At 33.2% G+C, this 24,453-nt stretch overlaps 1 protein-coding gene across 3 annotated transcripts in view; it reads left to right on the plus strand.

Moving 5' to 3' along the window:
- Positions 1 to 24,453, plus strand: part of IPO11 (importin 11) — a 200,910-nt gene that overhangs the window by 50,427 nt on the left and 126,030 nt on the right. For all 3 annotated transcript variants that reach the window (XR_012031275.1, XM_072826606.1, XM_072826605.1), the window contains exons 6-16: positions 47 to 179; positions 2,553 to 2,611; positions 6,677 to 6,725; positions 8,101 to 8,171; positions 10,577 to 10,769; positions 11,466 to 11,618; positions 13,346 to 13,389; positions 15,132 to 15,222; positions 17,386 to 17,433; positions 18,537 to 18,642; positions 21,741 to 21,867. Coding sequence is in view for 2 of the 3 variants with exons in the window: in XM_072826606.1 (XP_072682707.1) it covers positions 47 to 179; positions 2,553 to 2,611; positions 6,677 to 6,725; positions 8,101 to 8,171; positions 10,577 to 10,769; positions 11,466 to 11,618; positions 13,346 to 13,389; positions 15,132 to 15,222; positions 17,386 to 17,433; positions 18,537 to 18,642; positions 21,741 to 21,867 (1,074 nt within the window). In the remaining variant the exon portion in view is untranslated. The remainder of the gene's footprint in view (positions 1 to 46; positions 180 to 2,552; positions 2,612 to 6,676; positions 6,726 to 8,100; positions 8,172 to 10,576; positions 10,770 to 11,465; positions 11,619 to 13,345; positions 13,390 to 15,131; positions 15,223 to 17,385; positions 17,434 to 18,536; positions 18,643 to 21,740; positions 21,868 to 24,453) is intronic.

Raw genomic sequence — 24,453 nt, forward strand, 5'->3', positions numbered from 1 at the left:
TTTTTTTTTTTTTATTGTGAACAAATTTGTTGATATTTCTTTGCAGTTAGCTTCTGGAATTTATAATTTTGCCTGCTCTCTGTGGAATCACCATACAGACACATTCCTTCAACAAGTTTCTTCTGGCAATGAAGCTGCAGTTCTAAGTTCACTAGAACGAACTCTGCTGTCATTGAAAGGTACTATTAAACTTGATTTGTTCATTTTGCAAATGACATACCTTGGAAGAGTCAACAAATAGTTCCACTGTTGGATTATCTGCTCCTCCTTGCCCTTGGAGAATAAGTGGTTAGTTTCTCCCTCAGAGATGAGGCCTTATTTGTGGTTTTTTCTTTTGTGAGAATAGCTTTTCCTCTAATTTGTAAAAGTGTGGGATAGATTTGTTATAGTCACATTGCTGGGGTCCCAGGGCTCTGAATACGTTCTTTCAAATACTTCTACTTTTTTTTTTTTTTTTTGCTTCTACTTTACACTTCCCTTTCTAGGCTCCTACTCTTATTGCTGTGCTAACTTCCCTAAACTTCGGTCCTCAAGTGTTAGTGAGCTCTGTCTCCCAGTTTTCCATAAGAACTCAGTTTCTGTCCTTCTTGTTTGTACCTTAACCTCACTTGGATTTTAGAAGGTGCTGGATGGTGTGCCATCTTGGCCTCTGGTTTCATACGCTTTGCTTGTATGTATTTCCTTAGCCCAAATCTCTGTTTTATCTTTCCTGAGCTTTTTATCTTGATGAACATAATCTCAGGTTCCTTTCTGTTATAAAATGCTCTTTGTCTTCCAGTCTCTCCCTTCTTCTTGTGCTTAGGCTCTTTTTAGTTTGTGTTTATTAGTTTGATCTCAAGCAGCTTTTAGTTCTCTTACTGTGGCTCATTTTGCATCCTTTGGCTTAAATAAGCCCTTTTGTCATACTCCCCTTAGTACCTTAGGATGCTGATGTACACTTTGCATACTCTCAAGCATCACTTACATTCATCAGACAGTGGATGCGCAGACTTCAAAAGGTCAACACATTTTGGTGAACCTTGTAAACAAGTGTGAATAATTTCAAGGAAAAGCATGAATAATTTCAAGGAACTGTTGACAAATAAAATTCATTGCTGGTTGGTTATATAGGTGGTTCTCTGTTATGGCGTGGTTGATTGGTTATATAGGTGAGTGGAGATGGTTTTGTCAACATCCTTGAGGAAGAAATTAAAAGGATTTAGAGGGAAACATTCATCCAGAAAGAATTAGAGAAAGTGGTGTAAGGTTATGATACAAAACTTACGTAAGTTCTGTATTTAACGATCAAGGAATATTCCTGAGTGCTTTTGATTGGGTTTTTCTTATCTTACCGATTTCAGAGAGTAACTCCTGACAGAAAGGATGCAGCTCTACTGTACATTAGCCTGCTTTTAGCCTTTCAATACTTCCCTGTCTCAGGGTCGTAGCATTTCTAAGATATCTTGACTTGGAAAAATCCTATAGCATTTCCCTTTAAAATATTTGTTCTGCCCAGCTGTTAAATTTCTATGATTTGAGCAATACTTAAGACTGCAGTTTTTGCTATATGTAATCTGAGCTTAAACCTTTGTGCATTTAGTATCTTTTAAATGTGTGTGTTTGTGTGTGTGTATGTATTCACCATTTAAATAAATTCATGGTGGTATTTGACATTGGGTTGACAGACATAATAAAATGATCACACAAATACATCTGAAATGACATGTGACAGTGTGATCTTACAATATTATGGTAACTGACATGTGGTCAGAAAAGACTTCACTGAGAAAGTGATGTTTGAACCAGATTTATTGTAGGATAAGTGGAAGTTAACCAAGTGATGAAGGGCAAAAGAAAGGACACTCTTGGTGATGTAGAGCAAGTACTTTTGTGTGAACAAATGAATTTATTAACCATAGTTTATAGATGAGGAATGTGAGATCTAGAAAAGTTGTTCAAAATAATACAGTTGTAGATGTTAGAGCTAGGATTTAAATCTAGGTCTGACTTCCAGTTGTTTATCCTGCTTGGTCTCTCTTGTGTATAATATAGCGGTTATACGTTAAATGTGATGTTTATACTTGAGCACTATGATCTATTTCAGATTTAGAAATAGTTTAGTTTTTATATCCTTTTTAGGAGATACTGTATTTTCATTAATGTAGCCTAAAACTAAATGAAGCTTTTTGGTCACTGTTGAGACATATTTCAAGGTTATGGAATAGAGGTAGTAATTTTCTCAGTTTCAAACTAGGGATTATTGCAGATGAGAAGTACTAACAATTATAGAATTTAAATTTTGCAAAATGGTTTTAGAAACATAAGTAGTTAAGATATCTGAGAGGAACACAGTGTTTGAGTCCCAAGAACTTGGCTATCATTCCATCTTTCCCACGGGAAACAAACCAATGACCAGGGATTACCTTTCTTTACTATTCTATGAAAGGATGAAGTTAGAGTAACCCCCAGTTGATGAAGCTTTTGTGATTCTGAGTCTTTGTTATGATTGTGATTTTAATAGGATAAAGTATATGAGGCAATTAGATGCAATAAAGCTCAATTTTACTTTTCAGTGCTGCGTAAATTAACTGTTAATGGATTTGTGGAACCTCATAAGAATATGGAGGTGATGGTAAGTGAAAGAAGTTACTGAGTCTTTATGGCTTTGCGAACTTGCTTGGTATTTTCCTGAATGTTTTAAAGCTTCTTCTTTTTGCTTGGCATTCTTTTACAAGTTTGTATTGAGTGAGCTTTTACTATTTTGTGTATGTTATACTTTTAGACTTATGGCCTTTTTTTAGTATATCAAAGCAGCTCCTTTGTGAAGGGTAGGAAATAAGCCTAGGACAGTTCTCAAGTGCCATGGTACATTGCTTTATTTATAATTTGAATTTGGGTGAGCTTCCTGAATTTGAATGCTTTTAAAACATTTCTAGGTCCATTGTGGATAGTTAATTATACCCTTGATATTTCCCTTTGTCTGTTTTTTATATTTAAAATGAAATTTTTTCTTCAATCATAACATTTATGTGTGCTCTTTGTAAGTCATTTGAAAATATATATACAAGAAGGGAAAACTCTGTTGATAAGCCCAACATTTGTGATGTATATTCATTGTATGGCACCATTTACTTTTTCTGTGTAGAATATATAGCTGTATATATCTAATCCTGAAACAAAATGAGATTGTGTTATATATTTACTCAGATCTATGTTAGTTTTCATAGTAAGTTAAAGTCAGCTAAAATGGTGCTTTCTGTAGATTGCTTTGGGGGTGTTGAACAGGAATTGTGGAAAAAAGTACATCTAGTTGGGTCTTAAGAGTTTGCCCTACCAGAGCTGATCAGAGTTACTCTTGTTTTAAATCTTCAGTATATTTTGTCTATCTGTAAGATTTTGATTGCAAAAACGATTCTACTGTTAAAAGAATTTAAAAGCTGGTAATAGGGCAGCCTGGGTGGCTCAGCAGTTTAGCGCTGCCTGCAGCCCAGGGTGTGATCCTGGAGACCGGGATCTAGTCCCATGTCAGGCTCCCTGCATGGAGCTTGCTTCTCCCTCAGCCTGTGTCTCTGCCTCTATCTCTCTCTCTCTGTCTCTGTCTCTTTCTCTCTCTCTGTGTCTCTCATGAATAAATAAATAAAATAAAAGCTGGTATATACATCATTATAGCATGATTGGCTATTTTGTTCTATAAAAGTGTTATATGCTTAGTTTTTGAAAAGTTAAAAAACAGAAGGAAAGGAAATAGTCGTTTGAAAACTTGCTATCAAAGATAAGGCTAAAATTTGTAAGTATACTTTAAGAGATTTTATGCATAGTCTTTCAGATATACTTTTCTCTCTTCCTCAGTTTTATGTAAATGAGACCCATATGCTGTTTGTTTGCTTACTTTTTCTTAAACTTAGTATGTTATTTTTCTCATGGGTGTTTTTCTCATGCCAGTAGTATGTTTTTAATGATTTTGTGGTAAATACTTGTGATTACTGTCAGTGAGCTAATTTTTAAAAAGGGATAACATTAATATAGGATTCCTGTAATTTCCTTGCCAGTTATCCATTGATGGATATATAGGTTGTTTATAGTTTTTAATTGTTGGTCAGTGATGTTGGAATGAACATTTGGAGATACATATCTATATATCATTGTGTACTTTTCTGATGCACTCTTCAGGCTAACTTACTAGAAGTGAAAATAGTTGATTCAAGCATAAGCACGTTGATAGCATTGATTGGTATTACCAAATTGCCAAAATATGCATAAAAACAGCCATAATTTTAATGCTGATATATTTTAAATATATATATTTTTTTATTGCTATACTGCCAAAAAACCTTTCCAGAAACCAATTTGACAGCTTCTCCTGAATTTCCTGCACTGGAATGCTTTAAATTGCATAAAAGCAGAGACTGTCTCATTCACTGTCCATCCCAGAGCTTGGAATAGTCTCTGCCAATATTAAATGTTCAATAGTTACTTGTAAAATGAATGAATATGGGATAGAGTAAAATCAGGTCAGAAGGCTCAGTAATTATCTTTATCTGCAATATGATTCTGAATATCATAAAATTATTTTAAATAAAATATGGATTATGTTCATCAGTTTTTTTGTTTTTTAGTAAAAATAAATTGATTTAAATCACATTCCTATAAATTGAAATAGTGGTTTTCAGTGGAAACTATCAATGTTCTGTGAGTTTTTGGCTTTCCCTTGAGAGTCTTTCTTCTGTCTACTGAAACTGTATGTCAGCTTTTGCTTAGTTAGAAATGCTGTATTATAGCAGTTAAAGTATATTGACTTGTTCGAAACAAAATAGAATTTTAACAAGTTATGATGACTTTTCAAGTAACAAAAATCTTAAAAATAACATGGAACTTAAAAAGATACTTTAGAAGCTCTGTATGATAATGGTGAGATTTTGGTTTCTGGAGGCAGATTTGGATTTGAATCTTGACTTGGCCTTTTCCTGATAGAATGGCCTCCAGCTATTTACTTATCTACTCTGACACTATTCCTTTTTTGTTTGTTTGTTTGTTTGTTATATGAAGATGAAATGATAGTATCTACCTCTTTGGATCTTATGAGGATTAAGAGGGATAATGATTTTGGTAAATAGTTCAGCTAATTAAAGTGCTCTTTAAATGACTACTTAATGGGTAATTTGAGTTTTTGTGTTATATAATATGAATCATAAACTTTTACTTCGTTTATTTGGACTGCCGATTATAGACTATCTATAATTTTATAAATTCCTGATTCTCTTGATCAGCTTACTAAAATTGATGACTCATAATTTTGTACTTTCTTCGGAGAACCCCCAATTGATAAACTAATTTTATTTAAAAGAAATAGAGTGAAATTCTATGTTGTCAATACTTTCAGGGATTGTTGGACTACTGTATCAATGTAAAATATATATGGGATCTCAATGATCTTATTCTTCCCATAGTGAAACATTTTGCTCATCATCCTAGAAATCACTTTTTTGTTACTTATCATTACTTTTCAATTATTCTCATCTGTGGTTAAAAAGACTGAAATACAGTGAAAGTGGAAGAATGATTGAATTGCCAAATGATGAAGCAGTAGTGAAATTAATGGTCATCTTGCAGTTTTCTTAATGTGTTGTGCACTGTATCCCATCATCTTTAAGAAGGCATAAAAGAAGACTGGGAGCACTGTCTTTCTTTTCTACTTTCACCTTTTGTTTAACACACTGAGAATTCAAAATTCTTCATTTTCTGACCAAAATGACAGAGAAGAAAGTTGACAAGAGGAAAAGGTTTCATGATTTTTACATGAATCAGAAGATGGATGCTCTCGGACAGAGAGCAGCATTCTAGGCCCTAATGATGATGGTGAAATTGTCTAAGTGAAATCTTTTTCTGAGTCATCAGATGGTGATATCCTAGTTGATTTATCTCAAACTCAAGAATGGAGGAGGGGACAGCACATTGTTAAGGACAAAGAGCAAATAATGCTCTATTCTAGTAAAGGCCTTCAGCTTATAGTTCTTTTGTGACAAAAACCTGGACCCTCCTATTTGTTGAAAAAACATGTGACATCTTTTATGATGTTTTATACCAAAATTTATTGATCCAGAAAGTATGTGATGTTTAAATTCTTAAAAATTTTAATAAAGTTACTTTTCACTATCCCTTTATATCTGTAAAATTTTTTGTAACATTTATTTAAATACATACTAACAAATAAGGGTTGTTTAGATTTTTACCAGATGATAAATGGTGATACTTGTCTTTTATCTGAAAGCTAATAAATTTAATACTTGAGCTTAAGAATTTGTTCTTTAAATAATTGGTACCATTTATTCATATATTGAGTACTTAGAGCAATAAACACAGTGAAGTTCTGGCCCTTGAGGATACATTTTAGTGGGAGGAGACAAATAGACAAACAGTATGTCAGGGGACTATAGAAGCTGTGAAGAGAAAAGAGATTCTTTAGGGAAATAAAATGCTTAATAAATAATGTTTTATTTATTGCAAAGTGTTTTAGGTAACTGAAATAAGACATTGAAGAGATGAAATACTATATTTTCTTATGGAAGATTTGTTAATAGAGTATTTTTTATCTCAATTTAACTTTTTAAAATGATGTGATACATTGTAGTATTTTTGGAAAAGTATAAGGGAGATGTTTACAACAACAAATTGAGACATTAAAAAAATTCTTTTCTAGGGTTTTTTACATGGAATATTTGACCGTCTGAAACAATTTCTGGAATGCAGTAAGTACTCCTTTGACGGTAGATTTTACTTGTAGAATCCTTATTCATAGCTTGTGCCCTGTACTTGTATATCTGGTGAGACTAAAATCTTGGATCTTGATGACTAATCCTCTGAGGTTGAATTGGGAGCTCAGCTTTGTCTTCATATACCCATCTTGTTCTGAGTAGTATTGCTGAAACTTTTTAAAAATCTGTTTTGTATCCATTCCTTTATAGATATTTTTACTGCTACTGCTTTTTTTCATGTATACATCCACAACTGTCATGTATTTAATACTCATTAAATGTAGCTCCTGTGCCACATACTTTGTATAGATTCTGTTTTTTTAGTTGATTTTACATATGGGTGTGATATAAATTACTTTAAATGGTACTTTAATTTTATAAATCTCTTGTATATTAATTTTCACTGGCTTATCTTTAGAACTGTCTCTCATCTACACACAAGAGAATTTAGCATTCATATTTGTGTTATACTGGTAGTCTCTTAGTTACCCTTTTCTTTTCCCTGTGATTGTAAGCACCTTTGCTCAGGATACACACATTTAGAAACACAAAATAGCACACATTTGCTTGCATGCACATATACATATGTGTACATCCTGTACATGTGTGTATATTTGGGGATTTACTAGGCCGAGAAGATATTTTAGTGTACTCACTTTTAGGGAGTTGTTGATTATTTTATGTCAGTCATTTTCAGCTTAGTAAAAACATTGCTGAGTCTTTTACCAGGCACTGTTCTGGGTACTGTGCATGCAAAGATGAATAAGACAAGTTATATAAAGTGGCTTGTTTTTATAAAAATGGTCATTTTCTCTGGTTACCCTGTGAAGAAGCATAGGGAAGAATAGGGGTCCTCCCAAGAGAGGAGAATGACGTAAATGAGATGAATAGGAAGAGTATGATTATAGAGAACAGTTGATGGGCTGGTGGACACTTTCTGAATATGCAGAATTAATTATGCCAGAGAAATTATCTGAAGAAAACTGTCAGTGAAAAATAACGAACATGTTACTTATTGAATGCTTTGTTTTTACTTGTAAATTTTAGTTATAGCTAATTTATATTTTGAAAGTGTTATTGTTAATTCATGGATAAAATTGCTACTACTCTTACTTTAACATGTTTAGGATTAATTTTTTGAAACATGGTACTGGGGATTACTGTGTCTGTTAACTGTTAAACTTGGTACTGTTTTTTAAAAATCTTGATTAATTTTTTAGAGTTGGAAAAGTTCAGTAATGAATTTATAATAGAAAACATGGAAGAATGTATCTGATAGTATTTTTGTAAAAAGTTTTGTCATTGTTTTGATTGTGAATTTCTGTTGTATTATAAACTTATACTAATATTTGAATCATATTTTTAACAGGTAGAAATATAGGTACAGATAATGTATGTAGAGATAGACTAGAAAAGACCATCATACTTTTTACTAAAGTGGTAAGTTTTCTTTTTATCTTAAATATGTTTCTTAAATAAAATACGCATACTCAGATTTAATAAGGAAAATGATGTAAGCATATATTTGTTTGCGTGAAGCCATTTTCTGACTTTATAGCAAGCTAAAACAAAACAGTATTTTGAAGTATTTAGCATGCATATAATAATTAAATTTATATGCCATATAGCTGAGTCACTTTGATGTAAAAAAAAAATTCTAATAAATATCAGAGAAGTTGATTCCTCTGAAGCTTCTTATTCTCAAGCCTAGTGGATAAAAGCAGACATAAAGAAGGTGCCAGTGCAGCTAAGCAGGAGATAGATCATACAATACAGACAGTATAATATCAGGAAGTCCCTGTATTCCAAATGACAGATTATCATCATCAGTATCAAACATCTTCTGAATAGAATTATATGAGTGCCATGCGCTAGGCAATGTGCATACATTTCTGATAAAACTTAAGTTTTATAGAAACTGATTCTGATGAAATTTTGGCCTGGAGATGGTTAGGAGAAATACTTATTGTTGGGAAGACTTGGTTTGAGGACTGCATTGCACTAAAACAGGTTATTTGAAGGCAGGTAGCAGTATCTAAATCAGTAGCCTATTTTTCCTTTTTTCCTGAAGCTTCATTAATAAGATAAAGGTTGTCTGTTCCCCAGGAGGGGAGAAAAGGAGTAGAAATGAGCTGTTCTTATTTCTGTGGTTAAGTAGCAGTTATCTTTAGTTTCATTTCTCCTCATTTCTCACATTTATAGTTTAAATAACCTCCACAGCAAAAGCCACCCAATCTTCCAAGATCCAGCAGAAAATGGACTTACATTTTTTAAGTTAAAAACAAAAAAAACCCCACAAAGTAAAATGACATGATGTGGTTAGTCACTGGAGCTGTGCAGTGTTCATAAATAATTTCATTTATGAAATTCATATTTATAATATCTGACTGTATGAAGGCTTTAAAAATTGGAATATTTCAACATACCTCCGAATAGAATTGAGTAACTTTGAGTCCCCTAGAGGTCATCAATTAGCTTCAGTATTTGCCAACATATGTTGAAGGTTAGCTCTGTTTTATCTGTATGGTTCTTCTCCCTCCCCTCCTTGCTGGTTTTTTTAAAAGCAAATCTCAGCTATCTTATTAGTATTATCTGTAAATATTTGAATATATGTCTTAAGTGTTAAGGGGTTTTAAAAAAAATCTAAAACATTTAAAAAGTAGGAATGACTTTTATTCTCATTTAACTCTTTAGCCAATTTTTAGCTTTTCTTAGATTTTTATAGTTGGTTTGTTTTAATCAGGATTCAGTAGTGTCCGTTCTCTCTGCATTTTTTTTTTCCATTGCTATTTATTTGTTGAGATAATTGATTTTCCTCCTAGGGTTTTTTTTTTTTTTTTTTTTTTTCTGTTTTGCATTTGGCTGTTTGCATTCTGATGTGTTACTTACCATGTTCCTTTGTCTCTATTCCCTTCTTCTTCCCATATTTCTTATAAATTTATAGTTAGATATAGAGACTTGATCATACTCTTTTGCAGAGGAGGGCAAGGATGGCAAGAGTACTTACTGTGTTTTTCATATTGCATCACATCAGGAGATATATTGTCTGCTTGTCCACAATGCTGAGGGAGTGCTATCCATTTTATTTTATTTTATTTTATTTTATTTTTTTAAAGATTTTATTTATTTATTCATGAAAGACAGAGAGAGAGAGAGAGAGAGAGAGAGGCAGAGACACAGGCAGAGAGAAAAGCAGGCTCCACGCTCCATGCTGGGAGCCTGATGTGGGATTCCATCTTGGGACTCCAGGATCACGCCCTGGCCAAAGGCAGGTGTTAAACCGCTGAGCCACCCAGGGATCCTAAGAGCTATTTTAAAGGTCCTTAGCAGCCTTTCCCTGTTGACTATTTTAGAAGCTCTTGATGTGTTGATAAGGGATTACAGCATGATGGCATTCTGTTATTTTGTTTGTATTATTAGCCAGAATTCTTTCTCTTCCATCAATTGTTTGATACTTGAAATGTAGTTCATGCCGGAAAGGCAGGACAATTTTTTCACTTTTTGCTTTTATTTATTTGAAGTCCTGTTTTTTGTATACTTTAGACTTTTTGTTTCATATTTATCCATTGGTAATGAATTAAGTATGAAGTGGGTCTATTTTGGACCCCATACCAGAAATAATAGAATTTCTTGTCAGTAGTTAGAATCTGACATAATCCACATTATATGATGTATCCCAAGAAAGCAGTTACATGTGTATTACATGTAGAACTACATATATGTGGACTCCCCACTAAGGTTCAGATCTTGCCAGATGTATATTAGCAAAGTTATAAAATGTACTTGTGGATGATTACATTCCTGTATGGATTGGTGAAAATGCATTTTAATTTTCTTCTTTATAGCTTTTGGACTTCTTGGATCAGCATCCCTTTTCATTTACTCCTCTAATTCAGAGATCACTGGAATTTTCTGTAAGCTATGTATTTACAGAAGTTGGTGAAGGTGTTACATTCGAGCGATTCATTGTTCAGTGCATGAATCTTATTAAGATGATTGTTAAAAATTATGCTTATAAACCATCGAAAAATTTTGAAGGTAATGCCTTACTGGCATTTTTTCCCCATTATTTCTTTTTTTTTCTTTTTTTTCCTTTTATTATTTCAAATGTGAAGTAATTGCTATATTTCTGTATTTGAAATTCATTTATTTAAGTGTGATAAATACAATGTTGCTTAGACATGAAATAGAGATAAGGATTAGAAGTTTTAGTATGTGAGTGCCAGCTTTAAAAGCCATATAAATGCATTTAGTAAAATATCTTTTGTAGCATAATGGAAGATCAATGGAAGCCTGGGGACTTAAAGAACTAAGTACTTCGACAACCACTGCAGTTCATGTTATAAGCTGAATTTATTTGTACAATTAACATTTTTCTCTAATTTAGTGAGGTTACTTCTACACCTTGGAATTCATTTGTATGCATGTATACCAAGATGAATGAAGAATTCTTGTAGAAGAGAGAAATACATTTGTATCTAAGTCATTCCAATACGGTGTGATAATAGAGCATAGGAATGTGTAGACTGTAGTGGGGGGACAGCCGCAAGACTGGTGTGTGTGTGTGTGTGTGTGGTGTGAATAAAGAAGTGTCTTTGAAACTTGCCCTTAAAAGTGAAAATTTATATAAATCACTTTATCTTTCCCCCCAAGAGTGTATTTTTAAATTCATTTAAGTTAATCCAAATGTGGTAGAATGTTCGTGTGATTAACTTGAAAAATTTATTTTTCTAGATAGCAGCCCTGAAACTCTAGAAGCTCATAAGATTAAAATGGCATTCTTCACATATCCCACTTTGACAGAGATATGTAGAAGATTAGTCTCTCATTATTTTCTATTAACTGAAGAAGAACTGACAATGTGGGAAGAAGACCCAGAAGGCTTCAGTAAGAATCCATTTTTCTTTCTTTCTTTCTTTTTTTTTTTTTTTTAAGATTTTATTTATTCATGGGAGACACAGAGAGAGAGGCAGAGACACAGGCAGAGGGAGAAGCAGGCTCCCTGTAGGGAGCCTGATGCGGGACTCGATCCCAGGACCGGGGGAATCACAACCTGAGCCGAAGGCAGACACTGAGCCGCTGACCCACCCAGGTGCCCAGTAAGAATCCATTTTTCAATTTTTGTGTAGTTTTTTTCCCCCTTCCCTAAATATCAGTTTTTTTGAACGATATGCATAACAGCATTATATTTTAATATAACACTGTTGATCTGAGAGTCTTGGCTTTTAAAAATTAATGTGTCCTCTTTGTTATCTGATAGAACAAATTGAGAAGCTGAAAATGAATGATTTTTTTCAAATATGTAAAGTTTTCTCAAGAAAGAGGCTTTTTAAGATTTTAGATGTTCCTATGGACATACCATATAGTTTAAAACAAAAATAAAAATAAACTGTCTCTATTATCAGGTCAGTTTGTACTTTGTGATTAATATCATCTGTTTTTTATTTGTAGAAATTTTTACTTCAAAAAGAAATGAAAATTTCGGTTTTCTGAATAGGTCATCTTTATTTATTATTATTTTTAAAAGACTATTTATTTATTCATGAGAGACACAGAGAGAGAGGCAGAGACACAGGTAGAGGGAGAAGCAGGCTCCATGCAGGGAGCCCGACATGGGACTCGATCCTGGGTCTCCAGGATCATGCCCTGGGCTGAAGGCAGCGCTAAACTGCAGAGCCACCCGGGCTGCCCCGAGCAGATCATCTTTAAATTTTAATTTAAAATAAATTTTTTGATGATTAAAATATTTTTACAGGAGATCTTTTTTGTTTGAATTTTAGTAATAGAATAAAAGTATTAGGGTCCTTGCTACAAAAAATCAAGATATCATTTGTCTAATAAAGTACCTGTGTGTGAAGTACTTTCACCCTGGTGAATCATAGACCAGGTTTTAGCTTTTGACTGGGTGGTTTTGCATAGTTCTCTTCATATATTTCCTTATATTTTAAGAATGCTTGAAACATTTTGGAAGACTTTTCCCACTTTTTATTATTTAAAAATAATTTTAGTTCATTTAGAAAATATAACATTACACTGTATCTTTTTTTTGTTTTTGCTTTTTCTCTTAGCTAAAGTTTTATGTTTTATATTACTTTCTTTATGCAGTATATAGAGTAGTATAATATGAAATACGAATTCCTAGGTTTATAAAGGTCCCTAAAGTATTCTACATTTTTTAAAATCTTACTTTAAATATGGAAAATTTTGGAAAATGTGACTAATTATTTAATCTTATAAACCATTGTTATATTGGAATGAAATCATCTCAGGATTATAGTTATATTTCAGTGCTTACTATGTGCAGTCAGATGATATCAGATATTCTGGAAGTGACAAACACTTTGAGCATTCCTCCATAGAGAATTTTTAATGAAAATGAGAATGAGAAAGCTTAATCAAGTACTTGATGGGAGACTCATGTAGACAGATATGGTCTGTAGTATATAGTAAAGAAATCTGTGTAAGACCTTGTGTTTCCAAGGATTTGCTTTTGGTGTTATGTTTAAAAACATTCATAGAAATAGATTTGTATTATTTAAAATCTTTGTATTCCAAACTGAATTTTGGAAGCATTTTTATAACATGAACAACATGTGTTGTATTTTTAATTGCAGCAGTGGAAGAAACAGGAGGAGATTCTTGGAAATACAGTTTGAGGGTATGTATTGATTAAAAGAAAAATTGGTAGGGAAATGTGTAATGCTTTTGTAACTCTTAGTAGAGAATGATATTTTGTTGAAGATTGTAAGCATTAAACCAGACAAATAGTAAATTTTAATTTAGGAATCTGATAGGAAAATGACTGTTAATGCAAAAATAGGAAATGTTTTTGAAAGTGAAAACTAGGGGATCCCTGGGTGGCTCAGCGGTTTGGCGCCTGCCTTTGGCCCGGGGCGCGATCCTGGAGTCCCGGGATCGAGTCCCACATCGGGCCCCCGGCATGGAGCCTGCTTCTCCCTCTGCCTGTGTCTCTGCGCCCACCCCCCCTCTCTGTGTCTATCATAAATAAATAAATAAATCTTAAAAAAGAAAAAAGAGAATAAAAACTACTTTTTTTTGGCTGGAATGATTTTTTTTTCCTTCCTAAGTAGTTCAGTAATTCTGAAGTGTTTTTTGATACATTATTTCTTATACCACCTAGTGTGATTTTCAGAAACCAGCCCCATTGCATTTAATTTTAGAATGCTTTCTAAGCATATCTTCTTTTATATGGCCAACATTTGAGGAAAATTAATCAAATGTAGTCTTTGAACTATCTTTTTTTTTTTTTTTTAAGATTTTATTTATTTAATCATGAGAGACACAGAGAGAGAGGCAGAGACACAGGCTGAGGGAGAAGCAGGCTCCCTGCAAGGATCCTGATGTGGGACCCGATCCCGGATCCCAGGATCACGCCCTGAGCCGAATGCAGATGCTCAACCGTTGAGCCACCTAGGCGTCCCTTTGAACTATCCTTTTTGTTTGAAAAGTTGTGTTTACATAATTTACACAATTTGTTATTATGTTTCTAAAATATATGTTAATGTTTTTAGTTATGTAAGTTTGCATAGAAAACCAGAGAGATTATTAGAGAAATGATTAGTGCTTGAAATTTTTTTTAAAAGCTAACTTTAAATTTTTAAAAACATTCTTTTATGGAAAATTTCAAACATACTAAAAAAGTAAAATAATTATCATGAGATGTTGTGTATCTAAAACCCACTTAATCAGTTACCAACTCAAGGCTAGTCTTATTTCATATAAGTACATCCCAACCCCAACTTGGATTATTTTGAAGCAAGTATTTGAGGTGATTTATCCTTTTATCTGTACATATTTCAGCATGTATATAAAATTTCTTTTAAAACATAAAGCATAGTACCTTCAAAATTCGTAAGCCCTTTGTATTATGAAACATGGTGATTCAGTACTTTTCAGAACCAAAATGAACATTCTTTTCATATAGTTAACATTGATGTCTGTTACTGTTTGTGTCCTGAGTTGCAGTTGTTACTTATTGTGTCATTGCTAAGAAAATATATAATTTTTAACATCTTTGTTTCTGGACAGTCATTTATAGTACTAATTCTGCAAATGAATGTGATTTCAGATTGCTTTTTTAAAAGAATTCTTAATTAAAAATGTAAGTTATCTTCTCTCTGGAGTTTTACTTTGTGAATACATAATGCCGAATGATTGAAATAGTAAAATAACAGGTGTTAAGAATCAAATTGTAGTTTGACTTTCTTTCCTAATATATTTACAACAGTTGTAATCTACTTTATGTAAAAACATTAAGAATTGGAAATGTTTTTGGAGTTTAAGGATTTTAAGAATGAGTATTCTTTGTTTCATTGTAGAATTGATCAGTACAATATACCATTGTTTTCATTAGAAATTTGTTTTTTTTTTCCTCTCCAGCCTTGCACTGAAGTACTATTTATAGATATATTCCATGAATATAATCAGACTCTTACTCCTGTACTTCTAGAAATGATGCAGACACTTCAAGGTGAAGTATATTTTATGATACTTTATTAATTGGTGTTCACTTAAAATAATTTGAGTGCCTACATGCAATGCATTATTTCCTAGACCATATAATAGATGGAAATCTGAGAAAGACCTGAATGTGTTCTTTTCTAAAGGGATGGCTTTTAGGGTAAAGAACAAGAGTTGAAACTGACAGAGGTAGGCTTTGAACATGATAGTTGGATTTTGCTTGTGTAAACATATTAGCGGCATGGGCAAAAATAGTAGACAGTTAAGTATATTGCATGGGGAAGTAGTCTACCTGGAGCATGCTGTGGAAAGTAGTAGAAGAAAAGGTCAAAATGACAAATGTTGGGCTTAGAATGGTGGCAGTGGAAATGGAAAGAAGGTAATGGATTTAAGAAAGAATGAGGACAAAAGATTTTTGGCACGTGATCGTTGATTACAGTTTGTGCACAAGTAGTTATTATTAACTGCAGTTGATTGTTTCTGACTTTCCTGCTATTTTGTAAATTCCAGGAAGGGAAGCAGGGATCAATCTGTTTTGTTCACACATTCTCAGTGCCTGGTATACTCAGAAACTGTTAGTTGATTGACTTAGCAACTGATAGTGCTCGGCAAGGGAAAGTGATCAGACATGATCTTGAACTTTAGTCTTACTGACAGGAAGACTGTGATTAGTAGTGGTTGGTGATATTGAAGTGTATATAAGGAGCCTTGGGAGAGGAAAAGCATTCAAGGACAGAACCCAAGATTTTCACCTTCAGGCATATGGAAAGGCGAAGATCCTTCAGAAAAGCCAGGCAAGAAACTGTTGCAGAAGTGTGAGGAACAATATGGGAGTGAATCCTGGAGAGTTATTATTAGAAGTGGCCAGTGATGGAAGAAGCAGAAGGCAGTGGAATCTTCTGAGACAATAGATTATTTGAAATGTTGGGTCAGGAATAACATTGTTAAGGGATCAGGGATTGAGTAGGTGATAATACAAGAAAGTAACAGTAAGAGAAGCTTCTGTAGGGAAGGAAATGCCTCATCTTGTTTGTGGTAGTGAGAGGGCGGGTCACTTTTCAGGTTTCTGTTCTCTGAAAAACCTAATAGAGTGTTCTTGCTTAAGTTAGGAACCAAGGGGAAAAAATGGCAGGTTCTGCTGTGTTCATTTGTGAAGATAATTTGAGTGTTGTATTTTCATATGTGTTTATTTCTAGGGTGTAGTTATTTACTAATTTTTTAATGCAGGATTACTGATTCTTAAAGTGGATAATATTTGTACTACTTCAGATACTTTTTCTTTTCAGTTTAGAGCATCATTTCCATTTTCTCCTGTCCATTTATTATTTTTTTTAAACCACTGTAGGAAAATGGATAAGCTATTTAGATTACTCTCTGAGAAGTTGTGTGGTGGTAAGGTTTTTAGTGGTTTCAGAATTCAGTTTTTTTTTCCTGTTGTGGAGCAGTTGGCTAATTAGAGCTGTACTTATTCCAGTTTATTGGACTAGTGAGCTTCAGAATTCATATTTAACAATAGAAAAGTGTTTTGATGAGCTTGCTAGAATAATCTTTCTATTCGAAAGAAATAGACTTACTATGGAAACTGTGTTTTTCATGACTTAACCATGATACTCTTCTTTCTGGACAGTGGTGTGAGACAGCCAAGTTTTTATTCAGAAGTTTCCACCTAACATGATGGCTCTCACTTTCTGTCTGGACTTTTTCTTTTGTTGCCATCCTTTAATGTACTGTCATGACCTGGTTTATTTTTTATCTTTAGAGCTTCCTGTGTGAATGGCCTATGCTTGTTCTTTTTTGTTGGTTTGTTTTTCTTTTGTGGGATTCATCTTTTGATTCTTTCTCTTAAGAGTTCTCTTTTATAATCAGGGTATAATAAGGTATTATATGCTGGTTAGCACTTTGTGGCATATATTTTTCTAGATGTTGCTTGACATGAAAATTTTCAAACATGTTACAATGATTTTTAAAATTGTAGTATGGCCTTATGTCTTGTACTTGTGTTTTCTGATGGTGATGATAACAAAAGCTAGGCTTTCCCTTTATATCCATTTATATATTTAATGTCATGTAATTTAATACACTAAACAGAAATGAGAAACTAGTAAATCAAGTTGAAATAAGATGTCTTTTAAAAACTAGTTTTATTTACCTTTGCTGAAACTTATGTTTTCAGGACCCACTAATGTGGAAGATATGAATGCACTATTAATCAAAGATGCTGGTATGTTATACTAAACATTTAGAAATATTATTTCTTCAGTAATAAATGTTCGCTATGTCTGTTTTTGTTTGCTATGTCTGTTTTGTGGCAGGTGTTATGTGGAGAGATTGGGATACAGGAGTACCTAAAATATAGGAACTGTCTGGTGGGGGAGATAACCAAGTAAGCAGACCATGGATTATAGCATAGTACAAGCTGATTAATGGTAAAATAGGTGGCAGGTAGTCCATTGGAAAACCACAGGTGGTTTTGGCGTGCCTAGGGAAGGCTCTGAAAGAAGTATAATATGAGAACACCAGGATCAATGGGACTTAACAGGGATCCCTGGGTGTCGCAGCGGTTTGGCGCCTGCCTTTGGCCCAGGGCGCGATCCTGGAGACCCAGGATCGAATCCCACGTCGGGCTCCCGGTGCATAGAGCCTGCTTCTCCCTCTTCCTGTGTCTCTGCCTCTTTCTCTCTCTGTGTGTGACTATCATAAATAAAAAAAAAAAAAAAAAATTAAAAAAGAAAAAAAATGGGACTTAACAAGGGGAGGGTCAGTGTGAGAAGAGGGTTCCAGGCAGAGGGAGGAGTATTTACAAAAATTTGAAGGGAAGTAGAGCAAGCACAGTTAAGTTTTGAACTGGGAATATTTTGATTTAATTGGAACATAGAGTTCATGGGCTGTGGTAAGAGATGAGACTGGAGAGGTAGATAGGGACCAGATCATAAAATATTGTGTCAATTTAGAAGCAGGTGTTATTTTATACTTTTCATAATTTGACTTTATTAATAATTTATTTGATTTTATAATTTTGATGTTGATTTTATAATTTTGACTTGTAAATGATTATAGTTTTCTGTTTGAAAGCACTAAGGAGTATTTAGGAAAAACAATATAAAGTAACTCAAATAATGACTCTAAAATGTCTGTCTAAATAATTTCTCTGATTAACATTGTAAATTTCCCTTTTTTATTTGCATATTTCGTGTTTTAAAGTAGTCCCTCAGAATTGGTTTTTTTGTTTTGTTTTGTTTTTAAGATTAGTTCTTAAGTAAGACACCTAACATTTGGCCCAGCATTTGAAATTAAAAATTTTTTTTTCCCAAATCTTCTTTGTAGTGTATAATGCTGTTGGATTAGCGGCTTATGAGCTGTTTGACAGTGTTGATTTTGATCAATGGTTTAAAAACCAACTTCTTCCAGAATTACAAGTCATTCACAATAGGCAAGTATAAAACTTTGTGTTAATAATACACTTACTTTACGTTATTAATTTTGTGATGAAGAAAAGGCATTAAAATTTCTTAAAATTTTTACAAAGTTATGGTATGACTTTGATAATAATCAAGTGTAGAATAAGACTTGAGTTGAAAAATAATGTTTTTTTTACTTCAATAGTAAATTGTAATATGTATAAAGTATTTGATGTAGATAAGATAATTTGCAGGAGGAAATTTTATATGAAGGTAAGGAAAGATGGAGTTCTCTGAATTCTAGAAATTTTTTTTCCCCTGAATTCTAGAAAATTTTTTTTCTAAATTCTAGGAAAAAATGTATACTGCTTCTTACACTAGTAGTCTGACGTAAATGGTGTCATGAATGATGACCAACTAATTGCTTTGGAATAACACGTGGCATACTGAAAGTGGGAGAGGGTAGATAAGGATGGAGAGACAACATGACAGAAGGCCTTTGGGCACACTTTAGACTTGGATTGGTTTGCCCTATTCAATAGTACAGAACTCTCTGATGTTTAGTGGCACTTTTCCCAATTATTATGTTTCAGATATATTTAAGTACATGACTAATTTTAGGTACTGAATGGCTAAAATGGAAGGGAGAAGGTCTTTCATAGTTTTTATAATTTTTTTTCTTGGTTTAGAATTAGAGACTTAAAAATTCCAAGAGACTTTGTTCTTGTTTTGAATTGTGTGTTTCTGTTGATTTGTTTCTGTAATTGTGGTGCCAATCAGAATGCCTAGCATGTAGTCATTACTGGACTAGCATTTTTTGGACTACATTAATGAATAAATGGAAAGCATCTATATATGGCTCATTTCATAAATCTTGAGAGCCATAGAATTATAGAGTTGGAGGTACTTTAAAAGTAATTTATTTTGGGGACGCCTGGGTGGCTCCGTGGTTGAGCATCTGCCTTTGGGTTAGGGTCGTGATCTCAGGGTCCTGGTATTGAGTCCCGCATCGGGCTCCCCTTTTGCTTCTCCCTCTGCCTGTATCTCTGCCTCTCTCTCTCTGTGTCTCTCATGAATAAATAAATCAGATCTTCTTTAAGAAGTTTATTTTGACCCACTTAAAATCAATATTATACTATATGTTAACTAAGTAGACTCTAAAGAAAAACTTGAAATAAAAAGAAACTAAAAAAAATATTTTTGACCATTAAGTAGCTTTTTATCTATTCAGTCAGCATATATTTTCAGTTGTGTCCTATAAAGTCTGTGGTGGATAAGATGGCCTGTAACTCTGCCCAAAGGAAGCTAGTGAGCCTCTGATGTAGAGAAAACCTCCATTAGGAAGACACATGTGCCTTTGGTAGGAACACACATGTGTGGTTTGATTATCCTTAAACCTCGGAGGCTATTTATTCTTGATCTCTGTTGTCCAGTACAGTAGCTGCTATATATAGCTATTGAGTGCTTGAATTGTACCTAATGCAACTGAGGAAATGACTTTAATTTTAATTAACTCAAATTTAAACCGAAAGACTGAAGAGTGTAAAGTGTATGATAATATGTTGCATATATTAAGGTAAATAAAAATATTACAATTTCACCTGCTTTTACCTTATTTTAATGTGGGTACTAACATTTAAAATTGCATATTTGGCTTGCATTATGTTTCTTCTGAACAGAGCTGATCTAGTCCAGCATTTCTCAAAGTTTAATGTGCATAGTAATCTCTTGGTGATCTTGTATCTTACACCTACTAATTTAGGTTATGTATTCAGATCTGGGTCATATTGTATGATCCCATAATGCTTCCAGGATAATGATGCTGCTGGTGCAGGGAGCACGTTTTTGAGGAACAAACTGTCCCCTAATTTTAACTCTGCTCAGAAGTGACTGTGGTCTAAGTGAACTTAAAATTTGACCTTTCTGAGCTTCATTCTCTTTATCTGGAATACAATGTTGAATGTAGCGATCTCAGAGATCTTGATTCAGAATCAAGATGGTTCTTTGGGTCCTCCACTACTCTGCACACAAGTGTTTACTTCTACCTCTGTGACTTTGTTTAAATAGTCACTATTCTTTCAAATGGCATTTTTTTCAGTTTTCAGCCCCAAACACTGTTTATCTTAAAGGTTGTTCAAATCCCATTTCTTTCTACGCACTCTTCTCTGTTCCTTTTCTGAAATCCTATTAGATAACTTTATGTTCTTTAATTCTTTTAGGTGGGATAAACCTTTTGAGGGCAGAAGTACTTAAACACATTTTTTGCATCTTTGATAAGTATATCTGTGTGCTTGATTATCTTATCAAGATATCTGATTCTCTAAAAAAGTGGGGTATGTTTATTAGCTTATTCCATTCATACCCAGAAACAGTTACTATCTCACTACTAAATTTTGTATAGTATCAAGAAGAGACTTTGTGGGTGGAATTCTTATACATAGTTGTTATAGCTTTGTGGTTTTTCTCCTTGCCTAAAGAAACTTCATTGCCTTTAGCAAAGGTGGTCATAAGAAAGAAAGAACTATGTAAATATGTTACTGTAGATGTTTTACAGCTTTTAAAATGTAAATCATTATTTTTGATAATACGAGTCACATTCTGTAATAGGGCACTTTTAAAAAAATTAATTTACCTAAAATCAGCGGAGGTTTATGTGAATATTTTATGTAAATGTTGAAATCTCTCACAGTGTTCTGGAAAATAATCTGTAAGATTAACAGAATTGGAATTGGAAAATTGAATACAGGACTTCCTTTTATTATTACTTTTTTGAAGCATCTCTAGCTTTAGGGTTTGGGACATTAGCTACTTAAGCCTTTTCAGATTAAATATTTTTGGTCATTTGAGGAAACAGAAATGGACTTGATTTTTATGTACATATTGATGTTACAGTTTTTAAATATAAAATAATTATATTTACAATATATCTGTCTACGGATTTTCAGTTTTTATAGATCAGAACTTTGTTAGTATTTATACTGTGGTATGTTTACAAGTAGCTTTTACACTTTTATAAAAGAAATTGATTGCTTCTTTACCATATTTAAAATTTAAATGAAAAAAGTATACTAAGTGAAATAATCTTAGTAAAATATTTACCATTTAAATTTCATGATTTTTCCCTATCCAGGTATAAGCCTTTGCGACGCAGAGTGATTTGGCTCATTGGTCAGTGGATTTCTGTGAAATTCAAGTCTGACTTAAGACCCATGTTATATGAGGCAATTTGTAACTTGCTTCAAGATCAAGACTTAGTGGTATGCTCCTTAAATGTTTTAAGACTTTTTTTTTCTCTAAGTTTAACCTATCTTAAATTTCAAGTTCAGAAATGGTTTTGATGTGTTTAGAATTTTGGTGACCTTTCACTGTTAGAATTTTTCCTTGTGAGCAGTTTGAGGGAAGAAAGTCCTTTGATTATTTGCCCTTCTCATCAATATTCAATGAAAAAAATTAACCTTTACTTTTCTAAAATTTATAATTTTTTAGTAAGAATAAAGAAAGTGTGTTAAGATCCTTTTTAGCTTATTTTTTTCTTTTTTTAAAAATTTTTAAAAATTTTTTTCTTAATTCAGAAAATTAAGATTTTTATCATTCTCACATTTATGTCATAATCACTTTCATCTTTACTGTTGATTCTTTGTCTCTCATTTTTGTAGGTTTTTTTGTGTGTGTATGTGTGTTTTTCTAGCCTTTGGAATTGTTTCCTTTCTGACTTTTTCTTTATTTACAGTGTTGATATAATATTTTTGTTTTGTTTCTGAAAACTTGATAATAGCTTCTTTGGTGCCTTATTACCTTAAAAGCAGTAAGTTTTCTGCTCTAATATTTAGATCAGTTACTTAAAAAGTTGTGTTTTTTTGTGTGTGTTTTTAAGAAGTTCCACATTGTGTAGAATAGTTTTTTTCCCCCCAAGTGGTCCTTTATTTTATGCTTGAGTGAATATATTTATGACTTATTATAGATTGTCTTGGGCTTAGATCTGACTCCAGCATAGTCTTGAAAAGATTAAGTTTGGTTATCTTTTTCTGAGTTTCAAATTATTTTAGGTGAAATTAAGTGATTTTGTCACCCCCCGAATTAGGCTAAGATCTTATTCAATCATTTCTCAGTATACTCCTTTAAAAAAATTTTTGAACCCATCCGGTAACCCTGTTTTTCAGCAAAGGCTTGGGCCATACTTTTCTCATTTTCACATGTGTACCACATAAACTACTTTTAATGTTCAGTGAAGGAAAACATAATTAGAAAGGTAAACCTAGTAACAAAGCTCAGTATATTCCAAAGGCAAATAGAACTGATCTTTGGATTTTTATTTAAGCATTATGTACTTTGTGTAAATAATTGAAAATTTACTCTAAGTATCATGCTGTAATTATTACGTATTTTAATCAAGGGAAGTTGCAAGGGAATCCCCTTTTATTTTACCACGTTTAAATTCTTAGAAGTTTGTTAATAAAACCTAGTTGTTGCTGAGATTACTGATTATTGGACCGAGTTTACTTTTGTAATAACTGTGAAGTATTTATAAGACTTAAATTTTTGTTTTCTCATTTGGAAACACTATTTGCTCTTCTGTCAGAGGTATCAGAAAGAAGGCATTAAATGTTTTATGGAAGTGTTACAAAATGATGAAATTTCAGCTAAGCTTTCTTTGGGAAAAACTTCTGTTTTGGGGTCTTATACTCATTTTTAATGAATCTTTTCAGAGGAATAAAGAGAACAATGAGCTGTTTAGTTCTGCACTTTAAAAAAGGAACATTAATCACATACAAACAAGTATTACTGGAGCAAAAGAGTTTCATGGGCTAAATATTCCAGTGGTCCTCTTTATTTTAGGATTGACCAGAAACTTTAAAATGTACATCTGCATTGTGACTATCCAAGATGACAGATAGAGTAGTATCCAGGGCATACACTTAGAGAAGATGCTGCTTAGGTTCAGCTCTTGCCCTTTTCCCGTACATCTTCTGGTGATTTCCTCTCATTTTTACATCTTCTACAGTTGTTTTATCCTGCCACCATTATTTTGTTACTACTTCTTAAAACTGTTTAGTAAGATCCCAAGTTAATGTTACACACTTTGGCCTTTTGGTGTATATAAGATATACAACTTTAATTTCAACTTGTGAGAAATGCTGGCTGATGTGGGAAGGTATATAATACATAATACATACACATACAGGGACGCACATATAGACATATACACAGGGTACACATGTTGTTTGCAAATGTGCATGTGTTGTGGATAGATAGGTACTGATGGATCTGAATATTCGCTGGCTTTCAGAATCCATATTCTCTTGCTTGGGATAGATTTAATCCTGTGTGGTTGTCTATGTGGTTTCCAGATCTTACGGTTGTCTGTGTGGTTTCCAGATCTTATGGGTATGTTATTATAAGACTGGCTGTGACAGGGACACCTGGGTGGCTCAGCATTGACACCTGCTTTTGGCCCAGGGCGTGATCCTCAAGTCTTGGGATCGAGTCTCGCATCGGGCTCCCTGCATGGAACCTGCTTTTCCCTCTTCCTGTGTCTCTACCCACTCTCCCCACCCCGTCCCCTGTGCCTCTCGTGAATAAATAAATAAATAATCTAAAAAAAAAAAAAGACTGGCTATGACAGAGTATAAATAATGCAGCAACTAGAGAAAGCACCTTCTCCATTCCTATACTAGGACTCCATAAATCTTATAATACCAGAGGCCACTGGGTGGAGTACATCTCCATTTCTGAAAGTTGCATGATAGTTTGACATTATCATTTGATCTGGGGAAATATAATGCAAATTGAGTGACTGTTTTTTGCTTTAGGTGAAATATTTAACTTTTCCTTGTTAACAATTT

This window comes from Canis lupus, chromosome 5 (assembly GCF_048164855.1).
Source record: "Canis lupus baileyi chromosome 5, mCanLup2.hap1, whole genome shotgun sequence".
In the NCBI taxonomy this organism is placed as follows: Eukaryota; Metazoa; Chordata; class Mammalia; order Carnivora; family Canidae; genus Canis; species Canis lupus.